Source organism: Anomaloglossus baeobatrachus, chromosome 2 (genome assembly GCF_048569485.1).
Source record: "Anomaloglossus baeobatrachus isolate aAnoBae1 chromosome 2, aAnoBae1.hap1, whole genome shotgun sequence".
NCBI lineage: Eukaryota > Metazoa > Chordata > Amphibia > Anura > Aromobatidae > Anomaloglossus > Anomaloglossus baeobatrachus.
The window spans coordinates 95,164,840-95,188,650 of NC_134354.1; the positions used below are offsets into that span (position 1 = coordinate 95,164,840).

Sequence of the window (23,811 nt, forward strand, 5' to 3'; positions counted from 1 at the left end):
CAGACACGGAAGGGCTGAGCCCTCTCCTATTTCTGCCAATGTCTTCATAAACATGTATATGTACAATACAGTTCAAAAGTTTAGGGTCACTTAAATATTTCCTTATTTTTTAAAGAAAAGCACATTTTTTTCAATTAAACTAACATTAAATTAAACATAAACACACTCTATACATTGTTAATGTGGTAAATGACTATTCTAGCCGCAAAAGTCTGTTTTTTAATGCAATATCTACATAGGTGTATAGAGGCCCATTTTCAACAACCACCACTCCAGTGTTCTATTGGTCCATTGTGTTTGCTGTGTTAGAAGGTTAATGGAGGTTTAGAAATCCCTTGAAAACCCTTGTGCAAGTATGTTAGCACAGCTGAAAACAGTTTTGCTGATTAAAGAAGTTATAAAACTGACCTTCCTTTGAGCTAGTTGAGAATCTGGAGCATTACGTTTGTTGGTTTCATTAAACTCTCAAACTGGCAAGAAAAAGAGAACTTTCATGTGAATCTCGACAGTCTATTCTTGTTCTTAGAAATGAAGGATATTTCATGTGAAAAATTGCCAAGAAACTGAAGATTTCCTACAACGGTGTGTACTACTCCCTTCAGAGGAGAGCATAACCAGGCTCTAACCAGAGTAGAAAGAGAAGTGGGAGGCCCCGCTGCACAACTGAGCAACAAGACAAGTACATTACAGTCTCCAGTTCAAGAAATCAACGCCTCACAGGTCCTCAACTGCCAGCTTCATTAAATAGTACTCACAAATACCAGTGTCAACATCTACAGTGAAGAGGTGACTCTGGGATGCTGGCCTTCAGGGCAGAGTGGCAAAGAAACAGCCATATCTGAGACTGGCTAATAAAAGGAAAAGATTAATATGGGCAAAGAACACAGACATTGCACAGAGGAAGATTGGAAAAAAGTGTTATGGACAGATGAATCAAAGTTTGAGGTGTTTGGATCACACAGAAGAACATTTGTGAGACGCAGAATAACTGAAAAGATGCTGGAAGAGTGCCTGACGCCATCTGTCAAGCATGGTGGAGGTAATGTGATGGTCTGGGGTTGCTTTGGTGCTGGTAAAGTGGGAGATTTGTACAAGGTAAAAGGGATTTTGAATAAATTAAATTTTGCAACGCCATGCCATACCCTGTGGACAGTACTTGATTGGAGCCAATTTCATCCTACAACAGCTCAATGACCCAAAGCACACCTCCAAATTATGCATGAACTATTTAGGGAAGAAGCAGGCAGCTGGTATTCTATCTGTAATGGAGTGGCCAGCCCAGTCACCAGATCTCAACCCTATTGAGCTGTTGTGGGAGCACTTTGACCGTATGGTGCAAAAAGTGCCCATCAAGCCAATCCAACTTGTGGGAGGGGGGAAGCATGGGGGGAAATATCTCCAGATTACTTCTGCAAATTAACAGCTAGAATGCCAAAGGTCTGCAAAGTTGGAATTGCTGCAAAGGAGCATTCTGTGCCGAAAGCAAAGTTTGAAGGAGAAAATTATTAAAGTAAAAAAATCATTATTTCTAACTTCATCAATGTCTAGACTATATTTTCTATTCATTATGCAACTCATTTGATAAATAAAAGTATGATTTTTCCTGGAAAAGACAAAATTTTCTGGGTGACCCCAAACTTTTCAAAAATGTAGTGTATGTGTATTCCTATATTTGAGGAAAGGACTGAGATAACAGGCACACCTAAGTCTTCGTACCTGCGGGAGCGCAGAGGTCTCTCTCTGTCACATAAAGAGACACCAGTAATATAAATAGCATATCACAGGTCAGTTAAGGAGCCCTGTAACAGATTTAGCACTAAGATCCATTGACTCTGGCCCCATTATTTTTTTTTTTTTATCGGGAGGCCTTCATACCTATTCGACTGTCACATAAAGGTAGGTCCACCCTTGGCCATCGCATGTTGACATAAGTTGACTAATATGTGAACACCAAATATGTGTGAACTTTTCAAAATAAGTAATAAAAGTTGAACTAGTTCTCCAGACAAATTATATTGATGGCCAATCCTAATGCCGGCATCACACGGTACGATATATCGGGCGATATGTCGTCGGGGTCACGTCGTTAGTGACGCACATCCGGCATCGTCAGAGATATCATACCGTGTGACACCTCCGAACGACTGTGAACGAGCAAAAATACTCACCTTATCGTTGCTCGTTGACACGTCGCTCATTTTCAAAATGTCGTTCCTCCTTCTGCGCGCCGGTTGTTCGTCGTTCCCGTGGCAGCACACATCGCTCTGTGTAACACACCAGGAACGACAAACACAGCTTACCTGCGGAAGGAAGGAGGTGGGCGGGATGTTACGTCCTGCTCATCTCCGCCACTCCGCTTCTATTGGCCGGCCGCTGTGTGACGTCGCTGTGACGCCGAACGTCCCTCCCCCTTCAGGAAGAGGATGTTTGCCGCCCACAGTGAGGTCGTCAGGGAGGTAAGTACGTGTGACAGTGGTTTAACGACTTTGTGCGCCACGGGCAACTAATTGCCCGTGACGCACAAACAACAAGGGCGGGTATGATCGCTCGTGTGATCGCACGATAGATCGTACCATGTGACGCCGGCATTAGGCTCGACATTGGGTTCCTCCAAGCATCATCTGCTATTAGCTTTTGAGGATGTAATTATTGATAGGAGCTGTATATGCATTCAATGGGTGGCAGCCACTATTGGGCACTACAGAAAAGCTCAGTGTCTTGAGCTAATATCATCTGATCGGTGGGGGTACCAGATGTTGGACCTTCACCAATCTGATACTGATGACCCAAAGTAAAGATAGTTCATTAATATCTTTTCAAAGGAACACCCCTTTAAGTTTAGAAGGGTTTCCCAATGAAGATTTCCCTTACCCATTGGCCAGTGATGGCATAGAGATATCATGGATATGATGACACATGCTACTCCTAATTTACATAATTTATTGTCTATTTGACTCATTTTCCTAATGGAAAACGGTAAGATTGCAAAACATTTAACTTTCTTAAAGCCAATTCCAAGTTAGGGAAGGCCCCAAAATGAAATTTATACTATTGTATGTTGCTGATGGGACTTCCATTGTTATCTGTGAGAACAGAAATTGCTCCCTTTATCTACAGAACCACCCAAAAGAAAAGATGCATTAAAATCAATGGGCCATTATTGCAATACTTGGAACATGCCAGGTTCTCCAGTGCAAGAGACATCTTATAAATACATTTTGTCTTGCCTAAATAATAGAAGTCCCAATGAGGCAGCCTCCTATATTAAGTCAACGTCTTGGTAATGTGTTTTCCCAACAAGACAATCCCAATAAATAGCAGCTCCTTAATAAGCTGTTTCTAAAGTCACTGCCTTTAAAGTAGAGCATACCTCTGTAATACGTGTCTGTATATGCAGAGTTAATAAATTCTTTCAGATTGTCTGTCTTTGCGGCAATGTCCAGCAATAAAGAGATGGTGTTATTTTTGCCATAACTTAAATTCAACATTGCCTTTAATAAGCAGGTCTTCCCAGTTTCAGGTTCTGTGAAATAAAGAAAACAAAATGGGCATTTTGATTATTTGATTATTTTTTTTCATATGAATTGAGTTTGATTTTTTATAAAACAAACAAAACCCTTTCACAAATAACAGTAATTCTACCTCCCAGTCATCCCTTGTTTCATGAAATTGTCGTGTGAAGCAGACCTCAAAACATAAAATGGGAGTGCTGGGTACCGGCGCCCAAAGTCCCAATCTTGAGAGAATCGCAGCCCTTTCATTGTCTACAGTGGTCTGTATGACGAGCTTGCCATATGCACAGTGACAGACATACTGAGTATTGCAGCTTTATCCCATTCAAGAAACTAAATGCATCCTATATATATTTACATTCAATAATCAAAGGTTGGATACAAAGTGGGGGAGAACTTTTGTGGCCCAAATTAAGAAATCCAAAATGGGGGCATAACTATAGTGGTTGAAGTCATAATTGGGCAATGAGTTTAGGGAGCGCGCAAAAGGTCGCTTTGGCCCATATGAGATGACCAATACTAAAGAGGTCCCAAGATGTACAAGAAGCAATGGGATGAAACTAAAAGGGAGGAGATTCAGATTAGACATTAGGAAAAACGTTCTGACAGTGAGGGCAAAGTGTGGAACAGGTGACCACAGGAGGTGGTGAGCTCTCCATCAATGGAAATCTTCAAGCGGAAACTGGATAAAAAATAGATGGGATGATTTAGTAAAACCTACACCCGCAGGGGGTTGGACCCGATGGCCCTTGAGGTCCCTTCCAACTCTACCATTCTATGATGAAGAATTCGCATTGAGGCCAGAAGCTTCACATCACTCTGCTGCCCAACATGATCCCATACAGACATGACTGAATGTTCTTGATTTGGTCGCCTTCAGCTAAGAGTTTGTCAGGCTTTATGGTCATTCTATTGTTAGCATTTTCCCTAAAAATTGAATACAACAATATAACAAAAACGTCTTTTTTATGCAACCTAGAAATTCTAAATTTGATTCCAATGCTAAGTATGAAGACTCTCAGGTATTTACCTTTAAACTCTTTGTTAGTAAGGCGTTTCTGAGTCCGCAGCAAATAAACCAGCAGATCATCCAGCTCTTCACAGTCTCCATACGCGGCAGCATCAAAGATTCGAGTCCGGTCATACAGTTTAAATGTTCTGTCCCGACAGCTGGTTGTAGACTCTACAGATGAGCTCTGTCTGCGATATAGACGTCAGTGAACTATTAAATACACCAACATTGCTTTTTCGTGTCCTATTTGTGAACTATTTACCTATCTGCTCATCATATCCATTATGTTATAAAAAAAATGATAGACAGTCCTTATCACAATCACATGCTCTTGAAGCAAATATATGTCTCCATTATCACAAAGACAGTGCGCTAAATATCTGTTCATCAGCAGACAAGGACTGTCCAAACTAAAAGTATTGGTGCCTGGTCTACCCTTGGTGTGGCCAAAAAAATCAGTGCAGGTTCCCATTTATTAGTTTTCCTTCTATCTCTGCCCTCCTCTGGCTCCTGGAAAGTCAGATCTGTCAATCAAGATGGAAAAAATGGATTTTTGTGTACTCACCGTAAAATCGTTTTCTCTTAGCCATCATTGGGAGACACAGGACCATGGACCATGGGTGTTATGCTGCTTATCCATAGGAGGACACTAAGTAGATGCAAAGATATTAGCTCCTCCCCTGCAGTATACACCCCCTGGCTTAGCCAGGCTACTTCAGTTTTAGTACACAAGCAGTATGAGAACAAGTAACGAAAAAAATGTGAGTGAATACTCATAACAAAAAAGTACTCAGAGAGAAAAAAGCTAAGGCCCAACAGGGCAACAGGGAGGGTGCTGTGTCCCCCAATGATGACTAAGAGAAAACAATTTTACGGTGAGTACACAAAAATCCGTTTTTCTCTGACGCCTCATTGGGGGACACAGGACCATGGGACGTCCTAAAGCAGTTCATGGGTGGGAAAAATAAAAAAAGACAACACAACCCAAGGACTAGGAACCAGTCCCAGACAGCCTGGAGCGCCTACTGAGAGAGGTGCTCTACTGCCGTTTGCAGAATTTTCCTATGCAGATTTGCCTCAGCTGAAACCTGGGTATGGACTCTGTAATGCTTTCAAAAATTATGTAGGCTAGACCAGGTCGCAGCCTTACACACCTGTTCCACTGAAGCCTGATGCCGAATGGCCCACGAAGCGCCAACTGCTCGCGTGGAATGAGCCCGCAGCCCGCTAGGAATGGGCTTGAGTTGCAAGCGGTAGACTTCCTGGATCGCAGAGCGAATCCAGCGAGCCAGAATTGCCTTTGAAGCTGCCTGTCCCTTCTTAGGCCCCTCAGGAATGACGAACAAAGAGTCCGTTTTCCTAAAGGGGGCTGTCCTGGATATGTAATATCTGAGAGCTCTGATGAGGTCTAACGAATGCAGAGACCTTTCCACCCTATGAACTGTGTGTGGACAAAAGGAAGGCAGAACAATGTCCTCGTTCAAATGAAACTGGGTAGGAACCTTTGGAAGAAAATCCGGAAGGGGGCGCAGAACCACCTTGTCCTGGTGAAAGATCAGAAAAGGCTTGGGGCAAGAGAGTGCTGCCAGCTCCGAAACCCGTCTGATGGACGTAATTGCCACCAGGAATGTTACCTTCCAGGACAGAAGAGCAAGGGAGGATTCCTTGAGAGGTTCAAAGGGAGACCTCTGGAGACCGTACAGAATGAGATTGAGGTCCCATGGATCCAGCGGCCATTTGTACGGGGGAACTAGATGGGAAACTCACTGGAGGAAGGTCTTGACTGGCGGATTGCAAGCTAGACGGCATTGATAGAATATTGAGAGAGATTAAACCTGCCCCTTAAGGGAGCTGAGGGCCAACCCCTTTTGCAACCTGACTGCAAAAAAAAAAAAAATCAAAAAAAGGTAAAGTTTTCCATGTACAGTGGTAAATACAGGATGAAGGCCAGCTTTCGGGCACTGATCATGGTGGAGATGACCTCGGGAGAGAATCTCGCTCTTGTTAAAGTCTAGGTCTCAATGGCCAGGCCGTCAGCTTCAGGGCTCTGAAGTTCTAATGGGAAATGGGCTCTTGGGTCACCATGTCTGGGATGCTTAAGAGGCGCCATGAGCAATTGTACTAATTCGACATCCCAGGCGCGCCTGGGCCAGTCCAGTGCTATTAGTATCACCGGAACTTCTTCTGCCTTGATCTTCCTGATTACTCGCGGCAGCAGGGACAGAGCTGGAAATATGTAAAGTAGACGAAAGCGACTTCAGGAGACTAGAGCATCCGCGCCAATGGACTGTGGATCACGTGACCTGGCTAAGAACGCGGGTACCTTTGCGTTAAACCTTGAGGCCATTAGATCCACGTCTGGTGTGCCCGAGCGAGTGCAGATGTGTGGGAACATTTCTGGGTGGAGAAATCACTCTCCGGCGGCCAGGCCTTGGCGACGTAGAAGGTCCGCCGCCCAGTTCTCTACTCCCGGTATGTGTACCGCTGAAATCACAGACCCCGTCGATTCGTCCCAGGTGAGAATCCTGGGGAGCTCGAGATAAGTTGTCTTGCTGCTGGTACCTCCCTGCCGATTGACAAAGGCCACAGCTGTTGCATTGTCCAATTGGACAATAATCAAACGACCTGCTAGCAGATGGGGGGGGAATGACCTGAGCGCGAGAAAGGTCGCGCTGATTTTCAGGATGATTTCTGGGAAGGGAAGACTCCTGGGGCGTCCAACATCCCAAAGCAGTGTGGAGCCAGTACGCTGCTCCCCAGCCTAAGAGGCTGGTGTCCCTGGTCAGGAGTAGTCAGTCCACTTGGGAGAGAAAATCTCCCTCTCGATATGGAAGAGGGCTGAAGCCACCAGAAAAGCGCATACCTCACTGAAGGTGTCAGGTGAAAAGTTCGTCCATGGAAAAAAGGGGCTCTTGTTGCAGGGCAGTTAGAAGTGCCAGCTGCAGTGGGCAGTGGTGTGGCTAAGCTAGCGGCACTGCCTCTATAGCCGCCGCTATAGTACATAGCACTCTCACACTGAATCGTATGGAGCGAGAGGAGTACGTAGAAGGCAGTGTACCGCCTGTTGTAGACCGGTCGCCTTGTGTTGAGGGCGAAATATCAAGCCCCGAAGGGTGTCCAGGAACATGACCAGGGAGGTGACGGATTTTGACGGGACCGGGGATGATTTGACTGGAGTCAGAAGCCACCCTAAGCGGGATAGGGTGCCAACAGAGATCTGCACGCTGGATGAGCCCTTGATGAGGAGGTCAACCAAGCAAGGCAGAACAGCCACTCTCCTGGCGTGAAGGGCACTCATGGCGGCCGCCATGACCTTGGTGAAGACCCTTGGTGCTGTGGCAGGGCAGAGGGTAGGGCTACAAATGAAAAAAGAAGTCCTGAACCGCAAAGCGGAGGAACTTTTGGTGAGCTGGGGTGATGGGTATGTGCAGGTACGCGTCCCTGATAGCTATGGAGGCAAGGAATTCTCCTTCTACCATAAAGTTAATAATGGACCATAGGAACTCCATTCTGAATCTCCTTACGTGCACATGTTTGCTCAGGTGTTAGAGGTCCAGGATGGGTCGAACTAACTCGTCCTTTTTTGGGGACCATAAGAGGTTGGAATAGAAGGCCTTGAACCTCTCACCATCTGGAACAGGTACCATCACCCCCACCGTTTGGAGGGAGTGGATTGCTGAGGAGAAGGCCTTGCGGTGTTTTGGAGCCTTTTGGGGGGGGGTTTGAGAGAAAAGACCGACCCGGGAATTGGGTCCGGAATTCAATGTGGTAACCGGAAAACACAGGGTGTCGCACCCATTTGTGGTCTGAGGCGGCAGCCCAGATGGAGGAGGATGAGACTCCTCGGTCTTTGTCTCGACTGCCAGGACGAGGTGGACTCGGGAAGGGCTGAGAAGGTTGGGCCCTACGTGTCTAGTAAAAAACGTCCTGGGCTGAGGGAGGGAGGTACTCTTTTCCTCCCGTGGCGTCAGGAAAAAGAGCCTGTCCAGACGATCGCCAAACCATTGGTCTGGAAAGGAGTACTGTGAGAGGCTTGTTATGGACCGAGTCCACTCTCCATTATTGGAACCAGAGGGCCTTACGGATGGCTATGGTATTTGAGGCGGTAAAAACTGCGCAGGTAGCAGCGTCGAGGGAGGCCTGCATGAGGTACTCTGCCGCCGCAGCAATGTGAACTGTTACATCTGTGAGGGTCTGAGGAAAACTGGTATTCCTGGTGCCTGTGCGACCCACACGGAAGGAGAGAGGGACCCGCGGCCTCAAGGCGGAGCGATCGAGCTGCTCCACTTGTCTGTCTGTCGGGTCCTTGAAGGAGGATCCATCAAGTAAAAGACAGGAGGGACCTTCAGGCAGGTGGGAAGCCGGGTGAGGGTCCACCGAGGCCGGATCGGCCCAGCCCTTAGAGACAGCTAAGCCAAAGGGGTACCGGGACTCCATGAGTTTACGGATACTGAAGCGGCGTCAAATTTTTTTTTTTTGAGGTTTCTTCACCCTTTTAAAGGAGACCGCAGGGTCAGTAGTAGTGGATGGGAGATCTTCCACATGCAGTGTTTGGTTGATTGCTGCAATAAGGGAGTCCATCGCAGCTTGATCGCTCGGGGAGGTTGAAACCAAGGAATCATCCTGGTACAAACATCATTCCCCTTCCTCCGGCTCCTCAGAGACCGCGGAATATATGGGAGAACCCCATCTGTGTACCCCCAAGGAAGAACCCTGGGGGTCATGCCCTTTTTCTGATCTGCAACCGGTGAAGCAGAAGGCTGATTCTTATCAGAAGGACCCTCTATAGAGGTGTCATCAGGCTGCGTTCTGTCCAGGGCCCCGAGGGGTGTGAGGACGATGTTGCATAGCCAGCACCGGGTTCTTGGAACTGTGCCCATTCCGGGGGACTAGGAGCCATAGGCTCTGGGCTGGCAGTGGTTGCTGCAGTGGTGGCGGGGGGGGGGGTTGGGAGCTACAGTGGCACTGGATTCACGGAAGGAAGAGGTGCTATCAAACCCTAGCAGTTCAGTGTGGCAGGTAGTGCAGGCTAAACATTAGAAGTCTTATAGCTGTTACTGTAGTTGTGCAGGGCATAAAAACATGTGACTGCAGCCGTAGCTTATCGCATGTCGGAGGGGGCTTAGCTCCGACAAGAACGTCGACATGAGGAAATATAATAAAATGGTGGGAAGGGACTCCCCTTCCCCCCTCCAGCCCTGCACAACAACGGTGGACAGAAAAAAAAAACTCCATAAGTGTACCGCAGCTGCGGGTGCACTGAGTCCTGGGATCTCTCCCCCTCTCCCCGCCACAGGTGGAATGCTATGCAGGAATCTGCAAACAGCCCATGTGAATCCAGACAGTGACCTTTGCTCCAATTCATGTCAGGGAGGAGTCCTCAGGTAAAATTCCTGTCAGGAAGGATTTCTCAGGTAAAATTCATGTCAGGGAGGATTCCCCAGGTAAAATTCCTGTCAGGGAGGATTTCTCAGGTAAAATTCATGTCAGGGAGGATTCCCCAGGTAAAATTCCTGTCAGGGAGGATTCCTCAGGTAAAATTCCTGTCAGGGAGGATTCCTCCGATAAAATTCCTGTCAGGGAGGATTCAGACCCATCGTCCAGTGAGTAACAGCCCAGAATCCAGCGTCACAGGAGGGGGTACGGGGAGGCAACACTCTGCGTTCCCGCCTGTTGATGGTTTTGGGAAATCGGTCCCCAAAGGAAACCGTCGCCCTCTAAAAACAAAAAAATTCTTGCTGCAGTAGTCTGCAGAGATGTGCCTCCTACAGACACTAAGCTAAAACTGAAGTAGCCTGGCTAAGCCAGGGGGAGTATACTGCAGGGGAGGAGCTAACATCTTTGCATCTACTTAGTGTCCTCCTATGGATAAGCAGCATAACACCCATGGTCCATGGTCCTGTGTCCCCCAATGAGGCGTCAGAGAAACAACAAATCAAGTAGAGAAAAAAATAAAAAGCTTGGGAGGATCATGGAATTTTTCAGCTACATCAATGGTGCGAGGAACATCTGTCCCTTTTTACTGTGGATTAGTTGAACTTTTTTGTTGGACTAGAGAAGTGATTTATGTAGCATTTTTTTTATTACAAATTAAAGATTTTTTTTAATCACTTTTATACACATATAGTTTTTGGAATTGATAGGTTTATAGTTTGAAAATAAAGAATTAAAAATGTTTTTTTTTACATTCAGGTTAATTTTTCTATTAACCGAAAAAATAAAACTCCTAAAAACAATATTTATTAGTATATAGTATTAAAATACTCTTAAAACCAGAGCGTGATAACTCTTAAATTGCCAAGTAGTAAACTAGTCACGTGAAGTGAGTGGGAGGACAAAAGAAGGTAGAGCCAACTAGTGAAAAGAGGAGCGCTGATTATCTCAACACTCTAGATAGAACTCTAGGTAAAATAACTCTAGTCGTTGTCATTTTCACCAGGTAATTAACCTATTGTTATAGGGAATTAGGGAAGAAGATAGTCTATCCCTCCCTTTTACCTACCTACCAGCAGAGGTGCACCATAAAGTATTGGGTACCCCCCGCTCCTCGTCGGCTCTCCCTATTCTGTCCCTTCGACCCGCAAGTCGCAAGAAAACCCACCACCAAGAATGGAAAGTGCAAAATAGTCAACAGGTCATTACCATGATCTGGTTACCAAATATTTTGGCACCCCAGATACAGCTTTTTCCTGCACAGTAAAAAAGAGGAAAAAGATGATGCTTGTTAATGTTTTTTGCAACAAATCTAGAAATCCATAGAAGATGAATTAAATCTTTACTAAAATCTGGTCGTCATAAATATGATAGCCAGAATACAACTGTATATATATATATATATATATTCTTATACAGTCATCCAGGTGATAATTGGTAGTAATAATAAATAATCCCAGCAGGGAAACTTATCTGCTAGGATCACTGATAGCAAATCCCAACCCCGACGCATTTCCCCCCTATATTTATCTTAGGGGTTCATCAGGGGAAGAACTAAGGATTTCATATCCGATTCATCAGGTTCATCATTTTTCTTTCTTAGTTAGCTTTTTCGCCTGGTGCCTTGGGGTCATTGCACCCGTAGCACCAGCAGGTAACGCATGTCAGACGACCTGCCCTCTACCAAAGGCTACTGATGTCGGTCTGATACCACTAGGAAAGCCAAACTAACTAAGAAAGAAAAATGATGAAACTGATGAATCGGATATGAAATCCTTAATTCTTCCCCTGATGAACCCCTAAGATAAATATAGGGGGGGAAACGCGTCGGGGTTGGGATTTGCTATCAGTGATCCCAGCAGATAAGTTTCCCTGCTGGGATTATTTATTATTACTACCAATTATCACCTGGATGACTGTATAAGAATATATATATATATATATATATATATACACAGTATATTCTGGCTATCATATTTATGACGACCAGATTTTAGTAAAGATTTAATTCATCTTCTATGGATTTCTAGATTTGATGCAAAAAACATTAACAAGCATCATCTTTTTCCTCTTTTTTACTGTGCAGGAAAAAGCTGTATCTGGGGTGCCAAAATATTTGGTAACCAGATCATGGTAATGACCTGTTGACTATTTTGCACTTTCCATTCTTGGTGGTGGGTTTTCTTGCGACTTGCGGGTCGAAGGGACAGAATAGGGAGAGCCGACAAGGAGCGGGGGGTACCCAATACTTTATGGTGCACCTCCGCTGGTAGGTAGGTAAAAGGGAGGGATAGACTATCTTCTTCCCTAATTCCCTATAACAATAGGTTAATTACCTGGTGAAAATGACAATGACTAGAGTTATTTTACCTAGAGTTCTATCTAGAGTGTTGAGATAATCAGCGCTCCTCTTTTCACTAGTTGGCTCTACCTTCTTTTGTCCTCCCACTCACTTCACGTGACTAGAGCTGGTGTCACACTAAGCGACAGCGACAACGACGTCGCTGTTACGTCACCATTTTCGGTGACGTAACAGCGACCTTGTAAGTCGCTGTTATGATCGCTGCTTAGCTGTCAGACGCAGCAGAAGCAGCGATCATAACGTCGCTACATGTGCAGAGAGCAGGGAGCCGCGCTTAGCGCTGGCTCCTTGCTCTCCTAGGTACAGTACACATCGGGTTAATTAACCCGATGTGTGCTGCAGCTACATGTCACAGTGCAGAGAGCAAGGAGCCGCGCGCACTGCTTAGCGCTGGCTCCTTGCTCTCCTTGCTACAGTATACATCGGGTTAATTACCCGATGCGTACTGCAGCCACATGTCACAGTGCAGGAGCCGGCACTGGCAGCAAGAGCGGAGGCTGGTAACCAGCGTAAACATCGGGTAACCAGGGAAAGGTCTTCTCTTGGTTACCCGATGTTTACGCTGGTTACAGCTTACCGCAGCTGCCAGTGCCGGCTCCTGATCGCTTCATTTCGTCGCTCTCTCGCTGTCACACACAGCGATGTGTGTGTCACAGCAGGAGAGTGACGACCAAAAAATGAAGCTGGACATTCAGCAACGACCGGCGACCTCACAGCAGGGGCCAGGTCGTTGCTGGATGTCACACACAGCGACAGCGACGGGACGTCGCTGCAACGTCACAGAAAATGGTGACGTAGCAGCGACGTCGTTGTCGTCGTCGTTATGTGTGACACCAGCTTAGTTTACTACTTGGCAATTTAAGAGTTATCACGCTCTGGCTTTAAGAGTATTTTAATACTATATACTAATAAATATTGTTTTTAGGAGTTTTGTTTTTTCGGTTTTTGCACTAATACTCCTAGTCCCTTACTTGTTTTGGTTTCAAATAATTTTTCTATTAACAATGTTGTGTTACCCTGTTCTTAGACTTTTTGTGTTCTATATTATAAGTCACTATTGATAAATTCCATATCTATGTGGCTCAGAACGGGCATTACAACAGTCATTGTTGAGAAAGACAGGCCGTAGCACTACCCCTTCGGCCATGGGCGGAGGCCAGCATGACCAGGATTGGAGGGGAGGACAGGAATTCTTGTGTGTGTGGGGGGGGAGATGTAGACCCCTTACAACATTTTAAAAGACGAGGTGGGGGTGGAGTCCAACTGTGTATGGATCCCCTAATTGGCAAGGAATGGTTGGCTACCTGGTGATTTTTGGGGGGATTCTGGCGGAGATTGTTAGGCCCATGTGTGTGTTGGTTAATGGTGAAAAAATAAAACTTTGTGTTTTGGTGCTCCCAAGCCTGTGTAGGTAATGGCTGGGAGCAAGTTGGTTTACGGTTTGGTTATGTTAATCAACAGGTTTTTGTAGCTTCAAGGACTTTACCTAGTTTTTGGTGTATTCTTCTGTTATGTATTTGTTAATAAAAATGGCTGCTATGACCCAAAATTATCCAAAGGATGGTGCCACAGTCGTTATTGTTTAGATAAGGAGGGATGCTTGGGGTGGGATGTCTCCAGGGGAATTCCGGAATCTACAATTCCAGGATCAAGGATTTGTCTCTCAAAGGTCCATGTTACAGTAACTTCTAATCGAGGAAGGTTGGTCTCACATGTCTGATACTCATAGTCTAAGATCGGATTGTAATGTCCGGACAGGTTATGGGTCCCCTGATTCAACTCAGCATGCTCATAGGCATATATGCAGCTGCTGACATTGGATCAGTAGATCTGTGTCTGGTGTGGACATCATGGTCTGCACTGGACTATAAATGTTGGGCATATGTGAAAATAGCCTTATCCCTGCAGCAGCCTCCTTCTATTAGTATCCTAGGTCATATAACGACTCTGTGACTACCCAGACTGATAGAGGCACATCAGTTGCATACACAGCACTAAGTAAGCATTATGTAGCTAGGAACCAAAAATACAGAAATGGTTTTTACTTGCAAGGCTTTTGTGACTGTCGTACACCCGAATTTCGCTTTGGTAGGTACAGAAGTTTAAAAACCACACTAAAGCCAAAGGTTGAAAAAGAGCAAGGGTGGAGCAGAAGGTCCTCCTCACCACCTTCTTGTACACACTCCAATTTCAGTCATGCCTACAGTATGTGAGTATGATAACAGCGCACTGGGCGAGACTATTGATAGATGAGTATCAGCACCTGGTCTCGGTAATTAAAATATGGCGCATCCTGGGATTAAACTATGTTATTACACTTAAACCCCTCTACACATTGGTGGTCAAATTTTCATTTGTATTATAACCCTCTCCCCAATGTTCCCTATATACATAAACGCTTGGCCTAGAGCACCTGTGTTCTCTAGGAGACAGCGCTTGCCAGATTCCTCTGGCAGTGTCTTTTCTGCTGGTAAACAAAAGATTGGCTATTGTAAATCCAACACGATTGATCCTTCTTTTCCCCAAAATCATCTGTTGGGGAACAGGCAGGAGACCTCCATACACATAGGACTATCAACCAGTATTATCAGTTTAGGCCAATTTTAGTCTACTTTTCATGGAGACCATACCTGCTGCAATACCTATCTATAATAAAGGTGTGATAAGGAACATTATTACGAGGCTTATATAGTGCTCCTAAAACATTATACAAGTGAATCCTGATTACAAGTTATCTTTAAAATTCGATTACAGACCCCTTTAAGGACAGCATCTGATGTGGGTTATGACAATCCCTGTACAGCTGTGCAGAAAATGATGGTGCAGTATAAGCAACAAAAAAATATATATATAATATACGGTACACACCTGGTTAGCTGGTTACACGGTTTTCCTTTTTCGAATTGGACATGAAATTTCGCAGTTGGAGACAAAGCCTTGCTTTCTACCTGATACACTGAGTCCATAGGAGCCATTTCCCTCTCGGTGTCTGCTTTGCCAAAACGTCGTCCTTTATTTTTTGGTGAACTGAAGATTGCGTACTTGTTGTGTTTTAATTTGAAGTGTGGGTGCGTTTCGTGAACGTGTAAGTTGTTGTCGTCACTGTGAGACTCATCTGCAGAAGCATTTGTGTCCTCGGTGTGGTCTGTTTCTTCCAAATCAGATGAACTTCCCATTTTTTTCATTTTCATTCAACTGAAAAATAAAGTCCCATTATGTATTGTACAGAACAACAAAACTATACAGCTAATTATATAATAACTTGCCTTTGATAGACCCATTTTTATTTCTCCTATAAACACTATATGTACAAAAGCAATAGGATCATCCCATCCTAAATCCATATCCATGAATACAACGTTGGTTGCTACCTTGCTCCTTGCAACAATAATACCTCCCACTCAGGATTTTGGTGTGTGTGTGTGTGTGTGTGTGTGTGTGTGTGTCTCATTCAGAATTGAGGTCAGACACTGATGTTGGAGGAGATGACCTGCCTCACAATCTCTGTTCTAGTTCATCATAAAAGAAGTTGGATGGGGTTGAGGTCAGAGTTCTGTGCGGCCAGTCAAGGTCTTCCACACCAAACTTACCCAAGCATGTCTTTATGGACCTGTGGCAGATTCATGGGGAACTGAAAATCTCCTTTCTCAAACTGTTCCCACAAAATTGGAAGCTATAGCTGTCCAAAATAACTTGATTTGCCGAAGCATCAAGATTTCTCTTCGCTGGAACTACATAGGTGTGAGGTCAAGAAGCAAACCTCATCTTTTGTGGCTAATATATACTGGCTCACCAGCATGATTCAGATATGCTTGTCTGTGTCTATATAAAAGTAACACTATTTGTAATATATCAGTTTTATTGCCAGCAGTAATGTCACTATTCGGCCAACAGTGGTTGCTGTCTTATAAGCATAACTGAAAGACTGCCTACAGATGATGGTTAATCACAGGAAGGGGAAGTGCAGCCATTTTAAGGAGCAATCTGGAGTTATCTAGGTAAGAGGCAGGGCGTGCAAGGCAGCGAACCATTGTCGTGCGCATGGAGAAGTATCCCTTCGGGACCAGAACTGCAGCTGAATGGAGCTGATCATGTCCGTGACCAGATCTGTGGAAGACAGGAGAAAATTGCCACCAGGAATGCCACTATAAGACAGAAAAAAACTGGGCCCAGTGTGTGCCATGTTAGACACCGTGAGGAAGCCGAATCATCACTATTGGTGCCTATCTGCCATGGTCTTCTCTGCTGTTTACTTAATAGTATCAAGCCACTGGGCTGTGTCCCCTGTACTCCCACAGCCATACTGCTGCCTCCTCCCGGGACCTGGGCATGTCACACAGGTCCCCAGGGAATTCACTTAGGTTGCACGCTTGCCCTGCTCTTAAAGGGCAGGTGTGCCATTTCCTGGAAGTGCCTGTCAACCTATGGCTGAGAGGCACTAGGTACTTAAAGCATCCTTCCACTAGGGGAGGAGCCTGCGCAACACCTTTAGTTAGTGAGTTTACCCATCTGCTAACTAGTTGTCAGGTCCTGCACTTCTGTCCTATTACCTATACATGTGTCCACCTTCCCATACCGGTCTGTCCCTGTCGTGCCCAATATACCTGTCTCCTCCAACTGTACTGACTGCCCCAGCCGTCCCAGCTGCACCCTTCTGCACCAATGACTGTACAGGTCAGCTGCTACAGTCCCGGACACTGCCCTGGGAGTGGCAACTGGTATCTACCATGGTCGTTGCTTACTTAAGCCCCTTCCACATCAGGGAAAGCCTGGATCCTCCCTTTGGTCCAGTGGATCCATTCCTACTACTGCTCGCCCCAAGACTGGCTAGCGTTACAATGTCCTTCTCTAAAAAAAAATGCTCTCTTCGTATGATATGTCCAAAGTAGACAAGTCCTAGCTTGGTGATCCTTGCTTCATGTGACATGTCTGGCTTTGATTCTCAAAATAATAAGCTGTATATTTTTGTAAATAAAACCTACCAAATCAGATTCAAGATTTAAAAATATGGGGGTATGAATAGTTGGCTTTACTAGCATAAGCCCCATATCCAGGGTTGGTCATGTGGAGGAACTGCACTGGTGACTCAACCATAGGAGGGTAGTAAAGAGTGGCAATATTCACCAGAATACCTCAAATTTCTGGCATCTAGTATTGATTACAGTGTTGACAAAGGAAGCCCTGGCATCGTGATTATGAGGGTTCATGTCTTTATAGAGGCAGTCCGGTACTTTTAAAAGATTCAATAGCTGTCCTGCGATCATATGTAATTCCTTAATAAATAGAGCCTTAAGCATTGACATATAGACTAAAGGCCGCTTTACACGCTGCGACATCGTTCAAGCGATCTCGTTGGGGGTCACGGAATTTGTGACGCACATCCGGTCGCTTTAGCGATGTCTTTGCATGTGACACCTATGAGCGATTTGAATCGTCGCAAACACGGTCAAAATCGCTCATCGGTGATATACCCCCCCATTCTCAAATATCGCTGCTGCTCGGTGTATGAAGTAGTTTGTCGCTCCTGCGGCAGCACACATCGCTATGTGTGACACCGCAGGAACGAGGAACCTCACCTTACCTGCGGCCGGCCGCAATGAGGAAGGAAGGAGGTGGGCGGGATGTTACGTCCCGCTCATTTCCGCTTCTATTGGGCGGCAGTTCGGTGACGCTGCTGTGGCGTCGCTGTGACGCTGAACGAACCGCACCCTTGGAAAGGAGGCGGTTCGCCGGTCACAGCGACGTCGCTAGGCAGGTAAGTAGTGTGACGGGTCAGCGCGAAGTTGTGCGCCACGGGCAGCGATTTGCCCGTGTAGCACAACCGATGGAGGCGGGTACGCACGCTAGCGATATCGGTCATGATATTGCAGCGTGTAAAGCGGCCTTTAGACCCATAAATTATGGTTTAACAGTAAAACATTGTTTGGAAAAAAAATACTTCATCACAACTTTTGATGCAGCTTTTGAACCATACCTAGATGTGGATTCAGCAAGAAGAAGTATAAGTCATTCCCTTGTATTTCCCATTCCTTCCAACTGGTACAAAAAATGTTTTTCTTTCCTCCAAAAGTGTGCTGCAGTTTTTCATGCAATTTTTTTGAGCCAATACTAGACGTGGATTTAAAAAGAATAAAAAATATAACAAGAAAGACAACTTCTCCCTGCTGGATTCACTTCTGACTTTGGCTAAAAAGAAAAACTGCATCAAAAACACTGAGTAAAACTTCACATTTGGAAACTAAAAAAAGCTCTAATGACATATCAGTAAGTTTTTATTAAAATGAAATAAAAAAAAAAAATTGCAAAAATGGAAAAAAACTAAAGACCAATATCAGCTGCATCCTTAAAGAGTTAATATTTTTTTTCCCTACACCCATATCAATGGATAGCAAACCTATAGATTTTGTTGGCCTCCAGGTAAGTTAATGCATTCTGACATGAAGCACTCTGGGTCCATTACCGGGTTCCTGGAACATCGGCTGTAACACTTACATAAGGAAAATAATAATTATAATAATACACATCAACCAAGAAATCCTGTCTATATATATCAGGCGAACGTTACATAAGACCATGGGAAGAGTTCTTCTGAGCTTTATCTATATGCTGCTGATGACCTTGTTATTAATTATTCACTGCATAGTAATAAAGACAATATACTCCATTAAAATGATATACATAATTAAAAAATGGTTTTAGACAAAATATAGGCATGGTCCAGGCTACAAATACCATCCAATAGTTTAGAGCCATAATTCCAAACAGGATGTACGGTAGTCTATGGAACAAATACCAATCAATGTACAAAATTAGATCCAGACAAATCCACAGGCTCGAAACTAATAAATAAAAAATAGCATTAATTAGATGACAAGTATGATATAAGTATTATACACTTCCTGGATAATTTATATATGATATATAGTTATTATATAAAAGCAAATACAACTGCACTATGAGTGCACTAAGGTGTATGTGACCATTAATTACATGAATATTGAACTGCATTACTGCTATATAGACTACAATTTTAACATGTATTCAATGGACACACACCCCCTAGTGCACTCATAGTGCAGTTGTATTCGCTTGTCTGTATATACTCTTTGTATGTACCCATGAATGTATATATATATATATATATATATATATATATATATATATATATATATATTATATATATATATATATACATACACAGTACAGACCAAAAGTTTGGACACACCTTCTCATTCAAAGAGTTTTCTTTATTTTCAGGACTCTGAAAATTGTAGATTCACATTGAAGGCATCAAAACTATGAATTAAAACACGTGGAATGAAATACTTAAAAAAGTGTGGAACACCTGAAAATATGTCTTATATTCTAGGTTCTTAAAAGTAGCCACCTTTTGCTTTGATTACTGCTTTGCACACTCTTGGCATTCTCTTGATGAGCTTCAAGAGGTAGTCACCAGAAATGGTTTTCCAACAGTCTTGAAGGAGTTCCCAGAGATGCTTAGCACTTGTTGGCCCTTTTGCCTTCACTGCGGTCCAGCTCACTCCAAACCATCTCGATTGGGTTCAGGTCTGGTGACTGTGGAGGCCAGGTCATCTGGCGTAGCATCCCATCACTCTCTTTCTTAGTCAAATAGCCCTTACACAGCCTGGAGGTGTGTTTGGGGTCATTGTCCTGTTGAAAAATAAATGATGGTCCAACTAAACTCAAACCGGATGGAATAGCATGCCGCTGCAAGATGCTGTGGTAGGCATGCTGGTTCTGTATGCCTTCAGTTTTGAATAAATCCCCAACAGTGTCACCAGCAAAGCACCCCCACACCTCCTCCTCCATGCTTTGCAGTGGGAACCAGCCATGTAGAGTCCATCCGTTCACCTTTTCTACAAAGACACGGTGGTTGGATCCAAAGATCTCATATTTGGACTCATCAGACCAAAGCACAGATTTGCACTGGTCTAATGTCCATTCCTTGAGTTCATTAGCCCAAACAAGTCTCTTCTGCTTGTTGCCTGTCCTTAGCAGTGGTTTCCTAGCAGCTATTTTACCATGAAGGCCTGCTGCACAAAGTCTCTCTTAACAGTTGTTCTAGAGAGGAGAAGGTGTGTCCAAACTTTTGGTCTGTACTGTATATATATATATATATATATATATATATATATACACACACACATATATGTATATGCATATATGTGTATATATGTGCCTATGTATGCATGTATCTATGTATGTGTGTAGGTATGTGCCTATGGTTGTATGTGGGTATATGTATGTATGTGTTTATGAATGTATGTGTATGTATGTATCTATGTGCCTATGTGTCTGTGTATATATGTATTTAGGTATGTGTCTATATATGTACCGGTATATATGTGTCTATGTATGTATTTATGTATTTATGCATGTATGTCTATGTATGCATGTGTGTATGTATTTTTTTATGTATGTGTGTATGTGTCTATGTATGTATTTGTATGTGTGTATGCATGTATGTGTGTATGTACATGTTTGTATGTGTACATGTTTCTAAATGTGTGTATGTATGTGTGCATGTATGTATGTGTCTATGTATGTGTGTATATGTGTGCACATATGTGTGTGTGTATGTACGTGTTTGTATATGTATGTATGTGTGCATGTGTGTATGATATTTGTATGTGTGTGCGTGCATGTGTGCGTGCATGTGTCTATGTATGTATGTGTTTGTATGTGCATGTATGTGTGTGTGCTATTGCATGCAGTTACAGCATCGTGCACCTGCATCTTTTTTTTTTCCAGCGAATACATATTTATCATATATGTTGCTATGATTATTTATCACATATGATACTAACTCGGCTATTCTTCTGCCCTTGTTACACTATACAGACTTGTTATAATAACAAACACAGCTCTGCTGCATCTCTACATAGCCATAGGTACACATGTAAGATGCAATATTGGAGGCTTTAGAGTTTTTACCAAACTATTGTACCATTATAAATCAGATACAATATAGAAAGAGACAATAAAAGTGTTACCTTGTGGAGTTACTTTCTACTATTTAAGCTTCTTCACCTCCCCAGTGCTCTGCTGGATCTACATAGGGTTTATTTCTGTCTGTGCAGTCAGTGCCAAGTCTCCATCAGGACCGAAGCCCTATTCCCAATACTGTCTCAGGCTGCTGTCAGGTGATAGATGGGGCTGAGCTGTGGCTCTTCTCTTCTTCCAGAGTTCTGATATTTCACAGCACACAACACTTTAGCAAAGTAATAATGTGATGAGTGAGGAAGAGCCTGTACAGTATTGCTATTCCCAAGAGTCATCCAGGCTTTTACTGGGAGCTCCGCAAATGTGGATTCTACATTTAGCAGCAAATGTCCCAGTCCAGACTGTTACCATACTTCCAGCATTCGTGAGGATGATACATACTGGGGAGGGATGACTGGGCAACGCCTTTTTCCCAGTTACACCGATTTCACGCATGTTATAGAGATATGATCTCAATCCATGTTCACAACCGCATAAAAGAGCAGCGAATACTGGAATTCAGCGTTTCCCATCGATGTATAGAATGATGTTGTATGAAGTGCTAGTAAATATCATAGTATCATAGTATCATAGTTTTTAAGGTTGAAGGGAGACTCTAAGTCCATCTAGTTCAACCCGTAGCCTAACATGTTGATCCAGAGGAAGGCAAAAAAAAACCCCAATGTGGCAAACAAGTTCCAATGGGGAAAAAATGTCCTTCCTGACTCCACATCCGGCAATCAGACTAGTTCCCTGGATCAATACCCTGTCATAAAATCTAATATACATAACTGGTAATATTAAATTTTTCAAGAAAGGCGTCCAGGCTCTGCTTAAATGTTAGTAGTGAATCACTCATTACAACATCATGCGGCAGAGAGTTCCATAGTCTCACTGCTCGTACAGTAAAGAATCCTCGTCTGTGGTTATGATTAAACCTTCTTTCCTCAAGACGTAGCGGATGCCCCCGTGTTCCAGTCGCAGGCCTAGGTGTAAAAAGATCTTTGGAAAGGTCTCTGTACTGTCTCCTCATATATTTATACATTGTGATTAGATCCCCCCTAAGCCTTCGTTTTTCCAGACTAAATAACCCCAAGTTTAATAACCTATCTTGGTATTGCAGCCCACCCATTCCTCTAATAATCTTGGTGGCTCTTCTCTGCACCCTCTCCAGTTCAGCTATGTCCTTCTTATATATCGGTGACCAGAATTGTACACAGTATTCTAAGTGCGGTCGCACTAGTGACTTGTACAGAGGTAGAACTATATTTTTTTCATGAACACTTATACCTCTTTTAATACATCCCATTATTTTATTAGCCCTGGCAGCAGCTGCCTGACACTGTCCACTAAAGTGAAGTTTACCATCCACCCATACACCCAAGTCTTTTTCTGTGTCTGTTTTACCCAGTGTTCTACAATTAAGTACATAATCATAAATGTTATTTCCTCTACCCAAGTGCATGACCTTACATTTATCTACATTAAACTTCAATTGCCACTTCTCAGCCCAATCCTCCAATTTACATAAATCTCCCTGTAATATAAAATTATCCTCCTCTGTATTGATTACCCTGCAGAGTTTAGTATCATCTGCAAATATTGAAATTCTGCTCCGCATGCCCCCAACAAGGTCATTTATAAATATGTTGAAAAGAAGCGGGCCCAATACTGACCCCTGTGGTACCCCACTATGAACTGAGACCCAGTCCGAGTACGTACCATTAATAACCACCCTTTCTTTCCTATCACTGAGCCAGTTTTTAACCCAGTTACACATATTTTCCCCTATCCCCATTATTCTCATTTTATGTACCAACCTTTTGTGTGGCACCGTATCAAAAGCTTTTGAAAAGTCCATATACACAACATCCACTGCATTTCCCTGGTCCAGACTTGAACTTACCTCTTCATAGAAGCTGATCAAATTAGTTTGACAGGATCGATCCCTCATAAACCCATGTTGATACTCTGTCATAAAGTTATTTTTCTTGAGATACTCCAGTATAGCATCTCTCAAGAAACCCTCAAGGATTTTACCAACCGTAGAGGTTAAACTTACCGGCCTATAATTTCCCGGCTCAGTTTTTGTCCCCTTTTTGAATATTGGCACCACATTTGCTATGCGCCAGTCCTGCGGTACCGACCCTGTTATTAAGGAATCTGAGAAGATTAAAAATAATGGTCTATCTATCACAGAACTCAATTCCTGTAGTACTCTGGGGTGTATGCCATCCGGGCCCGGAGATTTGTCAACCTTAGTGATTTCGAGGCGGCGGCGTACTTCCTGCTGGGTTAAGCAGGTAATATTCAAGGGTGAATTTATGGTATCACTGGTCATGTCATCTGCCATGGCATTTTCTTGTATAAAAACCGTAGAAAAAAAGTCATTCAGCAGGTTGGCTTTACCCTCATCCCCTTCCACCATTTCACCAAGACTATTTTTAAGGGGGCCAACACTATCGCTTTTCAGTTTTTTACTGTTTATG

General features: G+C 43.8%; 1 protein-coding gene across 2 annotated transcripts in view; it reads right to left on the bottom strand.

Moving 5' to 3' along the window:
• Positions 1 to 21,708, bottom strand: part of TRPV1 (transient receptor potential cation channel subfamily V member 1) — an 80,479-nt gene extending 58,771 nt beyond the window's left edge. Inside the window, exons 1-4 of one of the 2 annotated variants that reach the window (XM_075335181.1) lie at positions 21,334 to 21,708; positions 15,188 to 15,514; positions 4,543 to 4,712; positions 3,371 to 3,523 (exon numbers count right to left, since the gene is read on the bottom strand). In XM_075335181.1, the coding sequence (XP_075191296.1) occupies positions 3,371 to 3,523; positions 4,543 to 4,712; positions 15,188 to 15,510 (646 nt within the window). In that variant the 5' untranslated portion in view covers positions 15,511 to 15,514; positions 21,334 to 21,708. Of the gene's footprint in view, positions 1 to 3,370; positions 3,524 to 4,542; positions 4,713 to 15,187; positions 15,515 to 19,706; positions 19,926 to 21,333 lie in introns of those variants that run through there. The other variant, XM_075335182.1, reaches the window with a different exon arrangement.
• Between the last annotated feature and the right edge of the window lie 2,103 nt (positions 21,709 to 23,811).